General features: G+C 43.5%; 1 protein-coding gene across 1 annotated transcript; it reads left to right on the top strand.

Moving 5' to 3' along the window:
* Positions 1 to 1,037: 1,037 nt before the first annotated feature.
* Positions 1,038 to 19,947, top strand: LOC112215714 (dystroglycan). Its single transcript, XM_024375029.2, is given in 4 exon segments — positions 1,038 to 1,135; positions 6,707 to 7,296; positions 16,798 to 17,464; positions 17,467 to 19,947. Coding segments are annotated over 3 exon segments (2,652 nt in total). The 5' UTR covers positions 1,038 to 1,135; positions 6,707 to 6,927; the 3' UTR covers positions 19,083 to 19,947.
* The last annotated feature ends 691 nt before the right edge of the window (positions 19,948 to 20,638 follow it).

Genomic DNA, 20,638 nt, shown 5'->3' with positions numbered 1-20,638 from the left:
CATAACGTTGAAATCAACAAACCGCTCACCCACACATGCTATCTGCCATCTGGCCGGTACAGTTGAAACCAGCATTCATCCGTGAAGAATACACTTCTCCAGAGTGCCAGTGGCCATCGAAGGTAAGCATTTTCCCACTGCTTGTTATTTTACATACCCCCTATGTCAAGGTCAAAATGGATAAGCATACTTACTACTAGCTAGCTAAATTACTTGCCCTGCAACTAGCTAGCTGTTCAATGGTTGGGGTCTGACTGGTTAACTTCTTAGAGAGGGATATGGAACATCCAGTCAGTGGGAAAATAACAATTTGTGCAGAAATTCTTTGGTTGTGTAAACAGTTTAATCAGCTGTCCGAGTGGCTGTTCTCAGACGATCCCGAAGGTGAAGAAGCCGGATGTGGAGGTCCTGGGCTGGCGTGATTACACGTGGTCTGCGTTTGTGAGGCCGGTTGGACATACTGCCAAAATTCTCAAAAATGACATTTGAGGTGGCTTATGGTACAGAAATTAACATTAAATTCTCTGGTAACAGCTCTGGTGGACAGTCCTGCAGTAAGCATCCATGCTCCCTCGAAACTTGAGACATCTGTGGCATTGTGTTGCGACAAAACTGCACATTTTAGAGTGTCTTTTTATTGTCCCCAGCACAAGGTGCACCTGTGTAATGATCATGCTGTTTAATCCTCTTCTTGATATGCCACACCTGTCAGGTGGATGGATAACTTGGGCAAAGGAAAAATGCTCACTAACAGCGATGTATACAAATCTGTGCACAAAATGTGAGAGAAATACGCTTCTTGTGTGTATGGAACATTCCTGGGATCTTTTACTTCAGCTCATGAAACATGGGACTAACACTTCACATGTTGCGTTTATATTTTTGTTCGGTGTAGATGCATTTATGGCCCATTTTACCTGGGCCCTGTCAAAAACAAATGAGGGTGCGAATCTGAAAAGGGGAGGAGCCATCTACAGGCAGAAAAATGATGGCCACAACCTGAAGATCCGAAAATGACGGGAGAGCAGAGCAGCAGTGGGGGAGGAGACTTGCACAGTGGTAACCTTTTCAGCTGACTATGCTACGATGTTTAAAAATACCTTGACAACTATGCAGGATAGCGGTGACTTTTCAGGTTTGACCTACCAATTTGTCTTTATTTCTTGTGACACCCAATACGTTTAAATGATGGATATGTAGGCTTTTGAGTTGGTTTTATTTTCATACAGATGAGAAAGTGAAAGGGAGAAAAGAGGAATGTCTTACCAAAAATAACAAGGTCAGTTTGGGGTTTCATCTTCTGCATCTCTCAATAGTATAGGTAGCTATTTCACAACATGAATCAGTTGTATCATTCAGCAGTGTCATATTTAACGTTATTTCCTAAATTATTAGTCTCTTTCATTACCATCCATTCTAAAGACTAACTTAGCTACCACACTCCTCGATTAGACTGCATCTTCTCAACGGAAGGTTAACAACAGTGGTCATACTTCGTTTCTCGTCAACATCTCCAAATAATGGTTGGAAACGGGAGAAAATAAGCCACACGTTCGTATTTTGCATTGAATCGATTCTCTACGTCGATTTCATAACTAACCTAGTTAGCTAACTACTTTGGGCAAGATAGGGTTTTAGTGTAGCTTGAGCCTACCTAGGTCGAGCACACGACTAGCTGGCTAAAAGCGCGAGCCGTTTTCCGCGTATAACAGGTGCATCTCTCGCTCGAGCACTGTAATCTGCATGGAATTATTTCCAAATACTTTATTACAACTCATTTATTACATATTTGCTACCAAAACAAATCCACTCACGTTCGAAAATGCATTTTCGCCGATAAAAGGTTGCGTTGCGATTGACGTGTTTCAAGTGTTTAGCTAGCTAACGTTATAATGTTGAAGTCTAAAAAGGAAGCTAGCTAGTTAGCAATGTCTAGCTTGCGAACAGTCCACGCGAATCGGGGCAGGCAGGGCCCTCCTTTGTAATGACAGATTCTTATTATTTTGGTGTATCTGGACTATTTCGAGAATTCAATGTTAAATAATTGATGACCTAATTTAGTAGCTATGTTAGCCGTTTGCCAGTTCTGTGAATATAGGGTTATTGCTCGCTATATGAATATGAACGTATTTAAGTAACGTTAGCTACTTATTTTTAGCGCGCATATTTTGCATACCGGGGGTCTTTATTTATTTGACCTAGACTCGTTTAGCTAGCTAGATATTTAATTTAGGACTAGTTAGCTACATTGTCTCACCCTACAGCTAATCGTTTGGCTTTCAGACCTGGGATGTATTCAATTACGGTAATTCTGTTGCCAAACGCTTCATAAACGGAAGCAAATGGAACGAAACGGGGAGGGACTTGCCCTAATTTGTCCAGTAGAATCTCTCGTTTTAGTTGAACGTTTTTCAACAGTTTGGATTCATTCTTACACCCCTGATCAACTCAAATAACTCGCTAAATCAGTTGAGTTCTCTCTAACTCTGTTTTATTGGCTATATGGTCTTACAATTTTAATCGCATGACACTGCTGCTTGGATTTCGCAGCAATGTTAGTTTACTCTCATCCCTTTTAAAGGTAGCTTACATACCCCCTTTGTCAAGGTCAACATTGATAAGCCTACTTACTACTAGCTAGCTAAATTACTTGCCCTGCAACTAGCTAGCTGTTCAATGGTTGGGGTCTGACTGGTTAACTTCTTAGAGAGGGATATGGAACATCCAGTCATCTGAGATTGCAAGGCACACTTGTTTAGTGGATATATTTAATATTCAGATCATGTGTTATCCAATGGCTGCTTTGGTGGATGTGTTGTGACAAAACTGCACATTTTAGAGTGGCCTTTTATTGTCCCCAGCACAAGGTGCACCTGTGTAATGATCATGCTGTTTAATCCTCTTCTTGATATGCCACACCTGTCAGGTGGATGGATTACTTGGGCAAAGGAAAAATGCTCACTAACAGCGATGTATACAAATGTGTGCACAAAATGTGAGAGAAATACGCTTCTTGTGTGTATGGAACATTTCTGGGATCTTTTACTTCAGCCAATTAAATTTGCTCTTAATGCCACTGCATTTGAGGCCCAATTATTTTTTATTGTTTTAAATTATTTCCCACTGTACAGGTCAAATAACAGGCAAATAATTGTAAAGGGGAATGAAGCATAGAATTTAATGTAAACTCTTCTTCCTTGGTAGGAACCGTATGGAGCAGACACTCTATATGGGGATGAACAGAGCTTTACTATTCTGACTGCAAATATACAGTAGGTAGGAAACCATTGGCATGGTAATAACATTTGCTTTACCTTACGCAAGACATTGAAGGCCTAACATAATTATTTGCACAGCCCCAAGGCCTTATTCAAATTATTAATTGATGTTTTATACTATTGTATGAGTGGGGAGGATCTATATTCACAGTTTGGTTGTGATTTAGGCGACTGACAAACCTTCTCAAGATTACAACTTTCCCTGATTGCAACTTTGCCAAACTTGAAATTTTCAAAGTATCAATTTTATAAAGCTTCCAGAGGACGTTCTTTCTTAGGCCTATATCACCAAGGCCTATTATATGAGGATGTGTGTTACTCTATAGTGAAATGCTCCTTGGCTCCTTTTGTTGAATATAAAGCACCTGCTGTTTAACAGATGGCCTAATCTTGGCTAACTGAGGCTTCCAACTAGGGCGTATGTCAATGATCTATGTTCTCAGGAATGGCTGTTGGATATAGGCTACGACTGAAAAGAGATGCACTTGTTTTAGGAGAACAGACAGACACAATAGACACATTCATTAAAATCTACTCAAGTCTTTACAATTAGGTGTGACACATCTGACTCCTTATGAAATTCACTGCTTTTGTGTTTGTTTTGATTGCATTATATCCCTCCTTGCTATTGCACTGTAGTTACATATGGTGCGAACAGCAACACATAAAATACTTGTCTTGCTTGTTTAGGAAATGGGCTTTGAAATCAAGCCTTGGTTTGAACACATGATTGAATCATGTTCAGGAAATGGGAATATGATAGAATCTAGGCCACAGTGACTAGAGCGCTCGCTTTGATGCATACTGTGGCACAAAGAGATTTTTGTAGAGCATTGCAAGGGTGTATTAGCTAAACAAAATATAAACACTTTTATGTAAAAATGACAGGTGTGTTTTACTTGTTTGTGCTCTTACATTTTAAGTAAAGGGAAGTGAATTGGATGATCGAGTCTAACAGTCCATAATGTAGGCCTAGGGCTGTTTTTCTATTTATTTGGAATTTAACAACCTCTTCGAATGTAGGCCCTACCAGTTTGCCAGCTTGGCCTTGTCTCTTTCAAGGAGGCAGCTTTAGAAACCTATAGAAAGCGTGACTCAACTGTGTTTCTATTCAGACTGCTCTGAGTCAGGGTCTCCTAGCAGAGGAGAGGAGAGAGCCTCATGCGGGGAGTGTATCAGGAGAGTGCAGACTAGAATCATCTCTGATGGTTTGATTGGGATCTGTAGCCTACTTCTGCATGTCTCAACATGGTTAAGGAGTAGCATCAGTGGGCCAAAAAAACAAGCCATCTACTGGTCAAACAAATGGTTAACAATCTTCTCAAGTTGAAAAGCAGATGACTGACAACTCAGTCTAATAGAGATTTAAGAACTTGCCAATTGCTTCAAATTATGCTTCATCAACAAATGGGAAATATGTATCCTTGCCTTGTAGCGGTACATTTTTGAGTAAGCCATGCATTTGATATGGTGTTGTGTCTGCATCCAGCAAGGCAGATTAGATGCAGGACAGTGCCGATCGAAGAAACCCTGTGGATGGGGCTTAATTTAACTTTCCAGTTTAGCCAGATGGTGATCTAATCATAACAATCCCATTCTGTGGCAAAAACACTAGTGCTTGCTGCTGGCAATGGTCTATCTACCTTTGTAAAGATATCCATCTCTATCTACCTCTGTAAAGATATCCATCTCTGGGCCTCCCGAGTGGTTCGATCCCAGGCTGTGTTGCAGCAATTGGCCCAGCGCTGTCCGGGTTAGGGGAGGGTTTGGCCGGTCGGGATGTCCTTGTCCCATCGCGATCTAGCGACTCCTTGTGGTGGGCCGGGCGTATGCACGCTGACTTCGGTCTCCAGCTGTGCGGTGTCTCCTCTGACACATCGGTGTGACTGGCTTCTGGGTTAAGCGAGCAGTGTGACAAGAAGCAGTGCGGCTTGGCAAGGTCGTGTTTTGGAGGATGCATGGCTCTTGAGCTTCGCCTCTCCCGAGTCCGTAAGGGAGTTGCAGCGATGGGACAAGATTGTAACTACCAATTGGATGTCACAGAATTGGGGAGAAAAAGGGGTAAAATAAAAATAAGATATCCATCTATACCTACCTCTGTAAAGATATCCATCTCTACTTACCTCTGTAAAGATATACATCCATCAAAAAGTGTAGAAGTAAGAGATGGTGCCCGACTGAGATTAAAGGTACGATATATTGAATGAATCAAAGCACGAAAACGTTACAATTTTCATTCCATGCTCAAATGATCGGCTCTCATCTTTGACTGTAGACTGAATCAGTATGAGTGAAGGCTCCCTTGGAAAGCACTTAACCCTAATTTTAGATGATTTGCTGCCTTTGCATCTAAGTTGAGGTTCTGCCATCGATCGCATCTGATAGCAAAAGCAATGTGATGACAGTGTTTGGCCTCTGAGCAGCGTTGGCCGGGCTGGCGGAACAGAGTCAACAGACCAGGGAATATATATGTATGTGTATATATATATATATATATATATATGTCTGTGGTGCTGAACTTTCTCCTTTAATTAGCAACCAGGCAATAACAGCTGTCAGAGTTGTAAAGAGTAGGTCTAATTTTCCCCAATAGGCCATGTAAATGCTCTTTTCTATGCAAATGTTCCTCCTAAAGATGGTCTGTTATAGTTCTGATGAGCTGACGTCACAGCCTAGCTTGCTTAGCATTAGGATTCCAGGCGCATGGCCGACCCTGGGCTGCCTGTCTCAGCACTACAGGATTGTGGTTGGCACAGTCGAGGCTCTAATACCCACCCCCAGGGCACCTAATTAAAACTTACAACCAAGACAAATGACCTTTGACTCTGTCTGCCATTTCACGAGAACTGCTATTCTAAAAACTCCATGACATGCAAAGAGGAGATCAGTGGGAGATCAACATACCCTCTTAGCAAATGATTATGGCACTTGAAATGTTTCGATTTTCTCAGTCAGTATCGTAATACTACTTTTTGCTTGGTCTTCTGTATTTTTTTCGCACCTGTTTGTACTTAATCTATTGTTTTAGATTCTGTTTGTTCATTTAGTCAGACCTCCCATTAGATTGCTAGTTCATCATTACTGTGACAAAGGCAAAAACAAACTTGTACATATGTAAATATACTCCTAAATATGTTTTAGCTCTCAGTTTTGCCCCAGTCGTTTGTTTTGTTGTCATTGATACATTCGCCCACTTCATGGGGCATTGCATTGAAATATTGTTGGCAAAAGGTTCTTTCTCACTCTCTAAAAAATGTGTAAAACCCAACACTGAATATCTGTTGAGAATTTTCTCTGTTATTATACAGTTGAAAAAGGTCATGCTCGCACAAGCATGAGAGGTCTTTTGGAGGCAAATAATGCTTGATGAGTTTATTAATTAAAAAAACTATCAGATTCTTACACGAGTTGATTCTCTTTCTTTGCAGTGGCTGACTAACATGGCTGACTAACTACCTGCCACGGACTCTTCATGGATAATAGAGGAAAACAACAAAGGAAACACAAAATAAAACCTCATTAATTATCAACAAAGACATTAAACATCCAGAAATAACAACCTGCCATCGTTCCATCACTTTGACTCCCAGTGCATGTGGCCCTGAAACATTCCTAAGAGAGGAGGTGGGGAACACATAGGCCTACCACTATGCACTGTAAACAGAGAGGCTGGGACTATGGAGGTGTAGGGAGAACCAGGCCTCCAGGCAGAACTATTCCCCTGGTGCTGGGTGTCCTGGTGGCTCTGGTCCAGGGCACTGTACCTGGGGGACCGGTAGTGGAGGGCCTGGGGGAGATGGTGTTGGTGGACCTGGAAGCCTCCATGCACTCCTCTGTCCTCTCCGACTTGAATGCTGCAGCCTCTGTCACAGAGGGACCTTCCATGGGTATCCCAGAATCCCTGGCTGCGGTCACAGAGGTGGCCCCCGTAGGCATCCCAGACTCTTCAGCGGTGGTGGGCCAGGGGTTCCAGTTGAGGATTCCACCTAGGTTGACGAATGGCAGTTGTAATGTTCAGGTAAGCACTCATGAGTAGGATGTTACTACCAAATAGGATTACTAAGACGTTCCTATTAAATTACTAGAGGGGCTATTGTTATGTAGTAGTGTAGTGTTAGCACACAGGTAGGCAACACAAGATCATTTTTATGTGTTTGCGTGCAGTTTGAAGGAAGTTGCTACACGCTAACGCTAGTTAGCCTTGGCTCGCAAAACTACCTCTTAACTCATACTGACTGGACACAGAGACATAAAAATGGTATCCACGAGTTCATCTGACTCCGAGGAAGTAGATAATAGCCAAAATCCCAAAGTATCCCTTTTTAGCACAGGTCACTTTTCAGTTGAAGGCATTCAGTTGTACAACTGACTAGGTATTTCCCTTTCCCTTTCTGCCATTTTAACATGGTTGTCAGTCAGTGTCCCAGCTTGCAAGCCATTTCATGGCCATGAGGCCTTTAGTTAGTTTTTTGAGTCTTTAGTTTGGGCATGCCTTTTGTATTTCTCCTTTTTTGTACATATTTATGTTTCGTCACCATCTGAACAATAGTAATCCGCTTGGACTGGCCGACCAAGGTCAAGAGAGACCGAGCTGGACCAGTAGCGGTGCTAGGTAAAATTACAGAGGAAGCCAAGCCAGTAAAAAATCCATATTACAACCTATGTTGTGATAATTGTGTTGTTTGCTCTATATTCTATTAGTTCATACGCCAGCGTGATATACAATAAGGCCGTGACAATAAAAAGACAACAGTCACACAGTGGCAGAATAAATTAAACTATACATAAGTTTGCTTCATTAATAACCAGAGAGCAACGTCTGTCCGGTGAAGTCCACAATGTAAAAACAAGCAAGTAACAAACAGTTTATATGACCTGCAACATGGTCAAGCAAGCTAATATTTGATAGTTTACCTAGCAACTACTGATTTAGAACAACGGAGTTACTACAAGTCAGGACAAAGACAACAGGAGCACTGCTTCCACTATTTCAGCCCCAATTCCAACTTAAACATTTTAAACATCATCAAATCAACAAGGTTAAGCATTCAGACCCCTTCACCTTTTCCACACTCCTGGTTGTCCTGGCTGTGTGCTTAGGGTCGTGTCCTGTTGGAAGGTGAACCTTCAAGCTAGTCTGAGTTCCTGAGCGCTCTGGAGCAGGTTTTCATGAAGGATCTTTCTGTACTTTGTTCTGTTCATCTAGTCTCCCAGTCCCTGCTGCTGAAAAACATCACCAGAGCATGATGCTGCCACCACCACGTTTCACCTTAGGGAAGCTTGGCATTCAGGCCAAAGAGTTCAATCTTGGTGTCAGACCAGAGAATCTTGTTTCTCAGATCCCCAGATCTGTGCCTTGACACAATCCTGTCTCGGAGCTCTACGGACAATTCCTTCTACCACGGCTTGGTTTTTGCACTGACAGCTGTGGGACCTTATCTAGATAGGTGTATGCCTTTCCAATTAATGTCCAATCTATTGAATTTACCACCGGTGGACCCCAACCATGTTTTAGAAACATCTTAATGAGGCTCTCAAGGAGAGTTTTGAGATTAGAGTTCAGATTAGTGCTGATTTGAAACCAGATAGGGAGGATAATTAGTTGTGTGGGGACTTTCTTTATCAACCTAGAAAGTGGTTTCCAGGAAATGGTTCTCCCCAGTGAGAAAGGAGGTTCTTGTGTCTCTAGCTGAGACCTGGGCAGAGATATCATATCTAGTGTACCCTCTGAAGGTTGAGAATAAGGTTGATTCATGTGTCAATTTAGGAGAGACGTTATTTGTTGGGTTGAGTGACACTGATACCCTAGGCTCTATTTGTGTTCTGAGAAATTAGTTGGTTTCCCCAAGTGATCTGTTGAAGTCAGTTTGTCAGTGAGTCTTTTGTTCCAATAGCTGACATGTGCTTTGTCACGGTAGAGGAGGTTCATCAGGTTTTGATTTAGCTGACACTTCTCTGTGTGCTATTTTATTTAAAAAAATAATATTTCACCTTTATTTAACCAGGTAGGCCAGTTGAGAAAAAGTTCTCATTTACAACTGCGACCTGGCCAAGATAAAGCAAAGCAGTGCGACAAAAACAACAACACAGTGTTACACATAAACAAATGTACAGTAAATAACACAATATAAAAATATATATACAGTGTGTGCAAATGTAGAAGATTAGGGAGGTAAGGCAATAAATAGGCCATAGAGGTGAAATAGTTACTATTTAGCATTTACACTGGAGTGATAGATGTGCAGATGATGATTTGCAAGTAGAGATACTGGGTTGCAAAAGAGCAATAAGATAAATAACAATATGGGGATGAGGTAGTTGGTTGTGCTATTTACAGATTGGCTGTTTACAGGTACAGGTAAGCTGCTCTGACAGCTGATGCTTAAAGTTATAGAGGGAGATATAAGTGTCCAGCTTCAGTGATTTTTGCAATTCGTTCCAGTCATTGGCAGCAGACCACTGGAAGGAAAGGCGGCCAAAGGAAGTGTTGGCTTTGGGGATGACCAGTGAAATATACCTGCTGGAGCGCATGCTATGGGTGGGTGTTGCTATGGTGACCAGTGATCTGAGATAAGGCGGGGCTTTACCTAGCAAAGACTTATAGATGACCTGGAGCCAGTGGGTTTTGCGACTAATATGTAGCGAGGGCCAGCCAACGAGAGCATACAAGTAGCAGTGGTGGGTACTATATGGGGCTTTGGTGACAAAACGGATGGCACTGTGATAGACTACATCCAGTTTGCTGAGTAAATGACATCGCTGAAGTCAAAGATCGGTAGGATAGTCAGTTTAACGAGGGTATGTTTGGCAGCATGAGTGAAGGAGGCTTTGTTGCAGAATAGGAAGCCGATTCTAGATTTAATTTTGGATTGGAGATGCTTAATGTGAGTCTGGAAGGAGAGTTTACAGTCTAACCAGACACATAGGTATTTGTAGTTGTCCACATATTCTAAGTCAGAACCGTCCAGAGTAGAGGTCGACCGATTAATTGGAATGGCCGATTAATTAGGGCCGATTTCAGGTTTTCATAACAATCGGAAATTGGTATTTTTGGGCGCCGATTTCCGATTATTTTTTCATATATATATATATATAAATACTTTTTATACCTTTTATTTAACTAGGCAAGTCAGTTAAGAACACATTTTCATTTTCAATGACTGCCTAGGAACTGTGGGTTAACTGCCTTGATCAGGGGCAGAACGACAGATTTTCACCTTGTCAGCTCAGGGGTTCCAATCTTGCAACTGCACAGTTAACTAGTCCAACGCTCTAACCATTGCACTCCACGAGTAGCCTGCCTGTTACGCAAATGCAGTAGAAGCCAAGGTAAATTGCTAGCTAGCATTAAACTTATCTTATAAAAAACAATCAATCATAATCACTAGTTATAACTACTAATCCAGTTTAGCAGGCAATATTAACCAGGTGAAATTGTGTCATTTCTCTTGCGTTAATTGCACGCAGAGTCAGGGTATATGCAACAGTTTGGGCTGCCTGGCTCGCTGCGAACTAATTTACCAGAATTTTACGTAATTATGACATACATTGAAGGTTGTGCAATGTAAAAAGAATATTTAGACTTAGGGATTCCACCTGTTAGATAAAATACCGAACGGTTCCTTATTTCACTGAAATAATAAACGTTTTGTTTTCGAAATGATAGTTTCCGGATTCGATCATATTAATGACCAAAGGCTCTTATTTCTGTGTGTTATGTTATAATTAAGTCTGATTTGATAGAGCAGTCTGACTGAGCAGCAGCAGGCCCGTAATCATTCATTCAAACAGCACTTTTGTGCGTTTTGCAAGCAGCTCTTCGCAAGCACAGCACTGTTTATGACTTCAAGCCTATCAACCTAATGGCTGGTGTAACCAATGTGAAATGGCTAGCTAGTTAGCTGGGTGTGCGCTAATACTGTTTTCAACGTCACTCGCTTTTAGATTTGGAGTAGTTATTCCCATGCGCTGCAAGGGCCGCGGCTTTTGTGGAGCGATGGGTAACGATGCTTCGAGTGTGGCTGTTGTCGATGTGTTCCTGGTTCGAGCCCTGGTAGGGGCGAGGAGGGGGACGGAAGCTATACTGTTACACTGGCAATACCATTGTGCCTATAAGAACATCCAATAGTCAAAGGTATATGAAATACAGATGGTATAGAGAGAAATAGTCCTATAAATACTATATTAACTACAACCTTTAAACCTCTCACCTTGGAATATTGAAGTCTCATGTTAAAAGGAACCACCAACTTTCATATGTTCTCATGTTCTGAGCAAGGAACTTAAATGTTAGCTTTTTTACATGGCACATATTTTACATGGCACACATTATTAAGTGTTAATTCAGTATTGTTGTAATTGTCATTAGTACAAATAATCGTCCGATTAATCGGTAATCGCCGGGCTTTGGTCCTCCAATAATCGGTATCGGTATCGGCTTTGAAAAATCATAATCGGTCGCTAGTTGGCCAGGATGATATCTAAGAGGGTGACCATGGTTATGGGAGGGAGGAGATTCTTTTGGGAGGGTGGAGATTCTTCCCATCATGTTTCAACATTAGTGAGTATTCACAGGAAGACTGACTCTGGGGTTTTTGGGGTGACAAAGCTGTGTCTTGTGATGAGAATCGGGAGCTGGCGGAAAAGCTAGATCCACCGGTGTCACTTTTTATTTTATTTTACCCCTTTTTTCTCCCCAGTTTCGATCTTGTCTCATCTCTGCATCTCCCCAACGGGCTCGGGAGGTTGAAGGTCAAGTCATGTATCCTCCGAAACATGACCCACCAAACCGCACTTCTTAACAGCCGCCTGGTGTGTCTGAGGAAACACCGTTCAACTGACGACCGAGGTCAGCCTGCAGGCACCCGGCCCGCTACAAGGAGTTGCTAGAGCCAAGTAAAGTCCCCATGGCCAAACCCTCCCCTAACGACACTGGGCCAATTGTGCGCCGCCCTATCGGACTCCCGATCACGGCCGGTTGTGATACAGACCGGGATCAAACACAGGTCTGTAGTGACACCTCTAGCACTGTGATGCAGTGCCATAGACCGCTGCGCAACTCTGGAGGCCCTTCTGGTTGTTGAGGAGCTGTTGACAGTTCCTGCAGCATGTAGACCTAGTGGGTCTGCTGTTAAGGTGGAGAAAAGTGAGGAGAATATGGCTAACAGTTCCATTTCAGTGAGTGCTTATGGCTAAAAAATGTTTTACCTGAGTACAGAGCTGTGATTTTGATGGTTTTGTTTTGACTGGGTTCTGGATTTGAAAATGGTTTTCTTGAGGGTTTTTGTTGTCCGGTTGTGTAACTGCAGCTCTAGGGATTTATAGTGTACATATTTTTTCTCTTCAGATAAGGACATTTTATGGAAAGAAAGAGAGAAAAAAAATGTATAAACGTTTGGAAAGTTAAGGGAAATAGATATGGGTGACCTATAGCTAGGTTTCCTTCCAATTGGTGACAGATTTTAATGCAAATATTATAAAATCTATATTTTTTGTTTCCACCAAACTGACTTGATAAAAATCAGTATGTGATGACGTAGTGCACACAATGCACCTTTTTGATTAAGTTTTCCAGTACCGAATAAATAAATAAAAATGTAAAGTTCAATGTTTCCATCGCATTTTCAACTCTGCTGATAGTTTTGTCACAAAAACTTTTGCTAGTCTACATGATGAGATTATTATGGATAATATTTTTCTTTGTCAAACTGCAGTCAAGCATTGATCATCATGTCACCAGAATAAGACCCTCAATATTTATTGGAAAGGAGCATAGTTTAATCAGGAAAATGTTTATGTTGATTCCACTGGGCCTTGAAAGAGTCCTGATGGACTTCATATTGAAAATACAAACAAGATCTTTAGTTTTCTCCAGAAGCGATACCATGAACATACGGTGCATTCGGAAAGTATTCAGACCCCTTTACTTTTTCCACATTTTTTTATGCTACAGCCTTATTCTAAAATGTATTAAATACATGTTTTTCCTCATCAATCTACACACAATACCCCATAATGACAAAGCGAAAACAGGTTTTTAGATTTCTTAGCAAATATATAAAAATTAGGGATGCACCGATATGAAACTTTCGGCCGATACCAATATCCGATATTTTCCTTGCCAAAAAACCCGGTACCGATAACCAATATAATTTTTTTTGCGCCCTTAAACACTCTAGTACAGTTAAATATTTGAAACATACGCACAAATATATAGAAAACAGAGATATCTAAAGTCAGGGCGTGACAGTACCCCTCGCCCCCCCAAAGGTGTGGACTCCCGGCCGCAAACCTGAACCTATAGGGGAGGTTCCGGGTGGGCATCTACCCGCACCCTCCCGAACCCTCTAGCCCCTCCCTCCTTATCCCTCCGCTTTTGTAGAACCGGACCGTGGATCATCGCCAGAGGCCCCGGACTGGGGACCGTCGCCGGAGACCCCGGACTGTGGACTGTCGCTGGGGACTGTCGCTGGAGACCCCGGACTGGGGACCGTCGCTGGATGTTCCGGACTTTGGACCGTCGCTGGAGGTCCCGGACTGTGGACCGTCGCTGGAGTTCCTGGACTGTGGACCGTCGCTGGAGGTCCCGGACTGTGGACCGTCGCTGGAGGTCCCGGGCTGTGGACCGTCGCTGGAGGTTCCGGAGTGTGGCCCGTCGTTGGAGGTTCCGGAGTGTGGCCCGTCGTTGGAGGTTCCGGAGTGTGGCCCGTCGTTTGAGGTTCCGGACTGTGATACGTCGCCGGAAGCTCCGGACTGGGAACTGTCGCCGGAAGCTCCGGACTGGGAACTGTCGCCGGAAGCTCCGGACTGGAAACTGTCGCCGGAAGCTCTGGACTGTGGAGGCGCACTGGAGACCTGATACATGGTGCCGGCACTGGTGGTACCGGGCCGGTGACACGCACCTCAGGGCGAGTGTGAGGAGCAGGCACAGGACGTACTAGAGGCCTGGTGCGTGGGACCGTTACAGGTGGCACCGGGCTGAAGACACGCACATCAGGGCGAGTATGAGGAGGAGGCACAGGACTTACTGGACTTAGGTCAGGGCATGACACTATCTTTGTGCAGACTATCAACAGTAGCCAGCACATTGCTAGTATGTTAACTATTGAAGGTTTACTTTTGTAAAGCACTTTCCCTAAATAAACTCAGTGGGTAGATTGATTGGCACTTCTTTTTGTTCAGTATGTGCTGTGTGAATGTATCAACTTCTGTACTGCTCGAGAAGTTGTGGCTCGCGGGAGCATGGTGGTGCTTGAATGAACATCCTATATCTCAAATACAAATAGCACGACATTCCTGCATGTAGCCTTGATTTGTTTGCAATGGTAGACCACCACAGGGCAGGTAAATGTTGAACTGGAAAGCAGAAATGCGCGGAAAATTTACTGGCCTGACTGTGGACCATTGTTATTGTCAGACCCTGACTCTGTATTAGAGGTCGACCGATTAATCGGAATGGCCGATTAATTAGGGCCGATTTCAAGTTTTCATAACAATCGGAAATCGCTATTTTTGGGCCCCGATTTCCGGATTTTTTAAATCTATTTTTTTTTAATAACTTTAAATAACTAGGCAAGTCAGTTAAGAACACATTCTTACTTTCAATGACGGCCTAGGAACGGTGGGTTAACTGCCTTGTTCAGGGGCATAACAACAGATTTTCACCTTGTCAGCTCGGGGGATTCAATCTTGCAACCTTACAGTTAACTAGTCCAACGCAATAATGACCTGCCTCTCTCTCGTTGCACTCCACAAGGAGACTGCCTGTTACGCGAATGCAGTAAGCCAAGGTAAGTTGCTAGCTAGCATATAAAAAACAAACATGAATTCAAACAGCACTTTAGTGCGTTTTGCCAGCAGCTCTTCGTTGTGCATCAAGCATTGCGCTCTTTATGACTTCAAGCCTATCAACTCCCGAGATGAGGCTGGTATAACCAAAGTGAAATGGCTAGCTAGTTAGCGTGCGCTAATAGCGTTTCAAACGTCACTCGCTCTGAGCCTTCTAGTAGTTGTTCCCCTTGCTCTGCATGAGTAACGCTGCTTCGATGGTTGCTGTTGTCGTTGTGTTGCTGGTTCGAGCCCAGGGAGGAGCCAGGAGAGGGGCGGAAGCTATACTGTTACACTGGCAATACTAAAGTGCCTATAAGAACATCCAATTATCAAAGGTTAATGAAATACATATGGTATAGAGGGAAATAGTCCTATAATTCTTATAATAACTACAACCTAAAACTTCTTACCTGGGAATATTGAAGACTCATGTTAAAAGGAACCACCAGCTTTCATATGTTCTCATGTTCTGAGCAAGGAACTGAAACGTTAGCTTTCTTAAATAGCACATATTGCACTTTTACGTTCTCCTCCAACACTTTGTTTTTGCATTATTTAAACCAAATTGAACATGTTTCATTATTTACTTGAGGCTAAATTGATTTGATTGATATTAAGTTAAAATAAGTGTTCATTCAGTATTGTTGTTATTGCCATTATTACACGTGCCCAAAAATCGGCCGATTAATCGGTATCGGCTTTTTTTGGTCCAATAATCGGTATCGGTAATCGGTCGACCTCTACTCTGTATGTTCCTCTACCTCATTTCCGTAATCCTTTGTGCCCAACTGCTTTATAACAATACCGTACTTATTCCAGTCTTCCTGTTTATACTGAAATACGTTTGAGGAGTTTACCTTGCACATAAGAGCCAGCTCTCTTTGTAATTGGGAACAGCCATTACAGCTGAACAGAAAATGGCCTTAAATCTGTGTGTGGATGGAGAATGGAGAGAACCAATACTTTTCGGGAAGTATTGTAGTCCAGCTCAAAAAGCTTAACTTTACGTAACCACAACCGCTTGATTATTTCCTATTTCCCCTTCTACTTCTCCCAGCTCGTATGGCTATTTTGAACCTTTCTGCACATTTTTCTGTGTGATATTTAACATACTCTAGGCCAGATCATTCTGTTGCAGCAATTTGTTTCAGCCTTTGGCTTCTCAATAACTAGCCAAATATTTACGTATTTGCAATGCTATGCATAAAATTATGTCTGTGTGTTTTTTTCTCTCACTGTATCACTGCTGAATGAGTTTTACTGTAGTGCAATTTGTTCAATAAGGAGTTTATGAATGGGATAAGATTAATATTGGCTCCTTGTATTATTGGGAATGATATCCTGTCACATCGTAATGTCTCAAAATGAAGGGGTGATGACTCGGGCGGCTGTCATTTTGTGAATAGGTGGTAGCTGAGCAGAGCTTCCTGCTCACTTCAACAAAAGGTTGGTAGAGACAGCAATACACAGATGAAAGGATTGAATGGAAAAAGTGAGACTGGGTTTTCCATCTTCAGGGCTGTATGATAAACCCTTTTATAATAATACCCTTAATTAAGATTACTGTACAGTTGGGTAAGTTTTTATTGGCAGAATCTGTCTTTTGTGTGAAACACCCTCTCTTTTCAGTGTTTTATCTATGAGCCATAACTTCCCCTCATCTCTAAAGCTTTCTTCTCTCCTTTTGCAGTTAACTGAGGTGGGAAAGGACAGCTTACCCTCCTGGCTGCACTGGGACACTGGGAGCTGCATCCTACAAGGCCTAGCCCTGGAGCAGGACAAAGGTGTCCACCATATCTCCCGCTCTGAGATTAACAGTGGCCATGGTCTGGAGGCCTTCTCTATTGAGGTGCATCTAGAAGAGCGAGCCGACACTGAGCCGGCCCTTTTTGCCCTCCAGGCTGAGAGCAACAACCTCCCTTCCTTCATCTGTGGCAACGAGGAGCCCATCACTGTCCTCACCATCATCTTGGATGCTGACCTCACCAAGATGGACGCCCAGCAGAGGGTAGGCCTGCTGGCCAGCATGAAGAAGTTTTCCGGTGTCACTCTGGAGCACATGAAGGTGGTACCCGTCGTCAACAACCGCCTGTTCGACATGTCCGCCTTCATGGCCGGGCCTGGAAATGCCAAGAAGGTGGTGGAGAATGGGGCCCTGTTGTCGTGGAAGCTTGGCTGTGCCCTTGACCAGTCCAACATTCCGAATATCAACAGCGTCCAATCACCTGCCAAAGACGGGTCCATGTCGTTCAAGTTAGGCTACCCAGTGGTGGGCTGGCACATCGTCAACAAGAAGCCCCACTTGGTAAAACGGGTCAGGAGGCAGCTGGGAAACACCCCCACTCCTGTGCCCTCCCTTCTCCCCCAACGACTCATCCCGAGCCCCCTACTCGTATCATTCCTACCCCCACATCCCCTTCCATCTCCCTAGCCACTGACAGCTCTGTCCCCCCTGTCCGTGGCCCCTTGCCCTTGCCGGTGAAGCCCACTATCAGGCTAAGAGATCAGATAGCCCACACTCCTACAATAGGGGTTCCTCAGCCCACTAGGATCCTGGGCACCACCAGTACCATCCTTATACAGCCTACTATGACCCAGCCTGCTATTCCAGAGGCTACTGCTCTGCCCACCCCACCAAGCACCACACGAAGGCCCAAGACTTCCACCAGCAAGAAAACCAAGAAGCCCAAGATCTCCACTCCAGCGCCTAAGGAACCTAAAACCACGACTAAGCCACCCAGACACACCACCCATTTGTCTCCGCTTCCTGACTACAACAACGAGAAGCCCCAGCTACGCAATCCCATCGACGAGGTGAACGCCTGGGTCGGGACCTACTTTGAGGTGAAGATTCCTCCAGATACTTTCTTCGACAAAGAGGACGGCACCACAGACAAGCTGCGTCTGACTCTGCGGAAGAACCACAACGAGGCGGTGAACGAGACCTCCTGGATCCAGTTCAACAGCACCATCCAGCTCCTTTACGGTCTCCCAGAGAGAGAACACATGGGCAAACATGAGTACTTCATGCTGGCCACCGACAAGGCAGGCATGAGCACCATAGACGCCTTTGAGGTCCATGTCAACCGTTTGTCAGTCAACGACAAACCCTCGGTCGTTTTTGCTGCCCGTTTCTACGGCGAACCCAATACACTGACCAACGACGTGCACAAGAAGATCCTCCTGACTAAGAAGTTGGCATATGCACTGGGCGACCGGAACACCAGCACATTGACCCTGCGGAGCATCACCAAGGGCTCCATTGTGGTGGAGTGGACCAACAACAGCCTCCAGCAGAGCCCCTGTCCCAAGGACCAGATCACCGTCCTCAGCAGAAAGATCTCTGACCCCCAGGGCAGGCCAACTCTGGCCTTCTCCAATGCCATGGAGCCAGACTTCAAACCCATCAATATCTCCGTTCGCGGCACCAACAAGTGCCATACCTACACGTTTGTGCCCCCAGGAGAGGTGATTATCCCTGTTCCCCCTCCAGCCACTCCTTCCCCTGGCACGGGTCGTAGCACCAGTGACGATGTCTACCTGCACACGGTTATCCCGGCTGTGGTGGTGGCGGCACTACTGCTGATCGCCGGCGTCATCGCAATGGTCTGCTACCGCAAGAAGCGCAAGGGCAAGATGACCATTGAGGAGCAGGCCACCTTTATCAAGAAAGGCGTGCCCATTATCTTTGCAGATGAGCTAGACGACTCCAAATCCCTCCCGCCTTCCAGTATTCCCCTAATCCTGCAGGAGGAGAAGCCGCCCCTGCCCCCTCCAGAGTACCCCAACATGGCTGGCCCTCACAGTACCCTACTTAACCAGGATCCCCTGGAGTACTCCATCTACCAGGATGAGGACCCCAATGCACCCCCCTATCAGCCCCCTCCACCCTTCACTGTCCCCATTGAGGGGAAAGTGTCCCGCCCCAAGAACATGACATCATACAGGTCACCACCTCCCTACGTTCCTCCGTAACGCTCTCAAAAGCCTTGTCTTTGGGATGGATGAGAGCAGTTGTTTGTATGAAAACAATTTACGTAGGGATTTTACACACGTACTGTAGATTAAGATGGCTTCGACATGGATGGAGTAGGCGACCACACCTGTATGAGCGACCACTATGAAAACGTACTGTATAAGTCTACTACGGGCACAGGAAAACTGTACAGAGACAGTTTGAAACTCCAGCACTCTTTCTTTTGTTGTCCATCATAGTTGTGCTTTCGAATCTTGCTTAATAATCTTTTTTTAAATCGGTTCTTGCCAAGAATAATCATTTTATCTTTGAAGATGTACTGTTTCTATTGTATAGAAAATAATGAAAATGCGGAAGAGCAGGCTGCAGAGGCCTTGGATCAAATGTCACCATGACAACAGACTAGGAGGCTGTCATTCACAAAGTGAATCTTTATACAAATTACATTGTATTGCTTTTATTTTTCTTTGGGCTAGATCTACTAAGATTTTGCCACTGTTATTTTTAGAAGGGAGTAAGACAAAAAGGCAGACTAAAACCATGTTTTATTTACATCATAATCTACATTTATATTATTCTCTTAATCTCTAGCCACGTTTCCATCCACAGTTTTTCTCAGAGTATAGTCAATCTGTATAAATAAAGATAAAAATCATGGCAGCTGTGATCGAAACAGGTAGTTTCGGTTCCATTTTATAAATCATATCGAAGTTAATTTATGGTGTGTGTGTGTGGTCCTCCATGCAGTTTATTAGGCTACAGATCAGATAAATCATTTATGACAAACTTCACAGGATGGTGAAAGTGCATGGTGATCTTGATGCTCTTTTCTAATAAATATTGAGTGTCTTATTCTGATGACAATGATGATCGATGCTTGACTGCCATTTGACAAAAATATTCTCGCTCTTATCCATAATAATCCCATCATGTAGACTAGCCTACCCGCACAGCATACCCGCATTGTATCTGTACACATACTGTACCAAGGTACATATGCTATTTAACAGTTTTCGTGACAAAATTATTGGTAGAGTTCAAAATGCGATGGAAACACATTGAACTTAAGCGAAAAAGTACATTTTGTGTGCACTTTCTACATCACGCACTAATTTGTATCCTCAACAAGTTCATTTGGTAGAAAAACACCACTGATGTGAAAATGCTCATGTTTCCTTAATACCATTTTTTTTTTTTAGATTTGCATGAAAATCTATCTCCAATTGAATGCAAACTTATCTTATGTTACCATTTGTTTATCCTTGTAGGTTGTATCCCCTCTTGAAAATAACAGGTGTAAGACACCTAGTAAAACTAGCCCTTTGTGTCTTGTAGAACTAAACATTTGTTACTGGTAGCCTAAAAAGGACATGATTCAAAAAAATGTTTTCTTTAACAAATCATGTGACTGAAATATTCTCTGCTATACAGGTACTTGATCAACAAGTAAATCATAGACTCATAGTGAGTGAGCCACACTTGTTCTTAATGTAATGGGATTACAAAACAGGAGTAATAATGACATTATATTCAGCATATTAACTTGCTGCTGATC

The sequence above is a fragment of the Oncorhynchus tshawytscha genome, linkage group LG16 (genome assembly GCF_018296145.1).
Source record: "Oncorhynchus tshawytscha isolate Ot180627B linkage group LG16, Otsh_v2.0, whole genome shotgun sequence".
NCBI classification, from domain to species: domain Eukaryota; kingdom Metazoa; phylum Chordata; class Actinopteri; order Salmoniformes; family Salmonidae; genus Oncorhynchus; species Oncorhynchus tshawytscha.
Note: the sequence above shows the minus strand (reverse complement) of the source record. Positions and strands in the feature narration are given on the sequence as shown.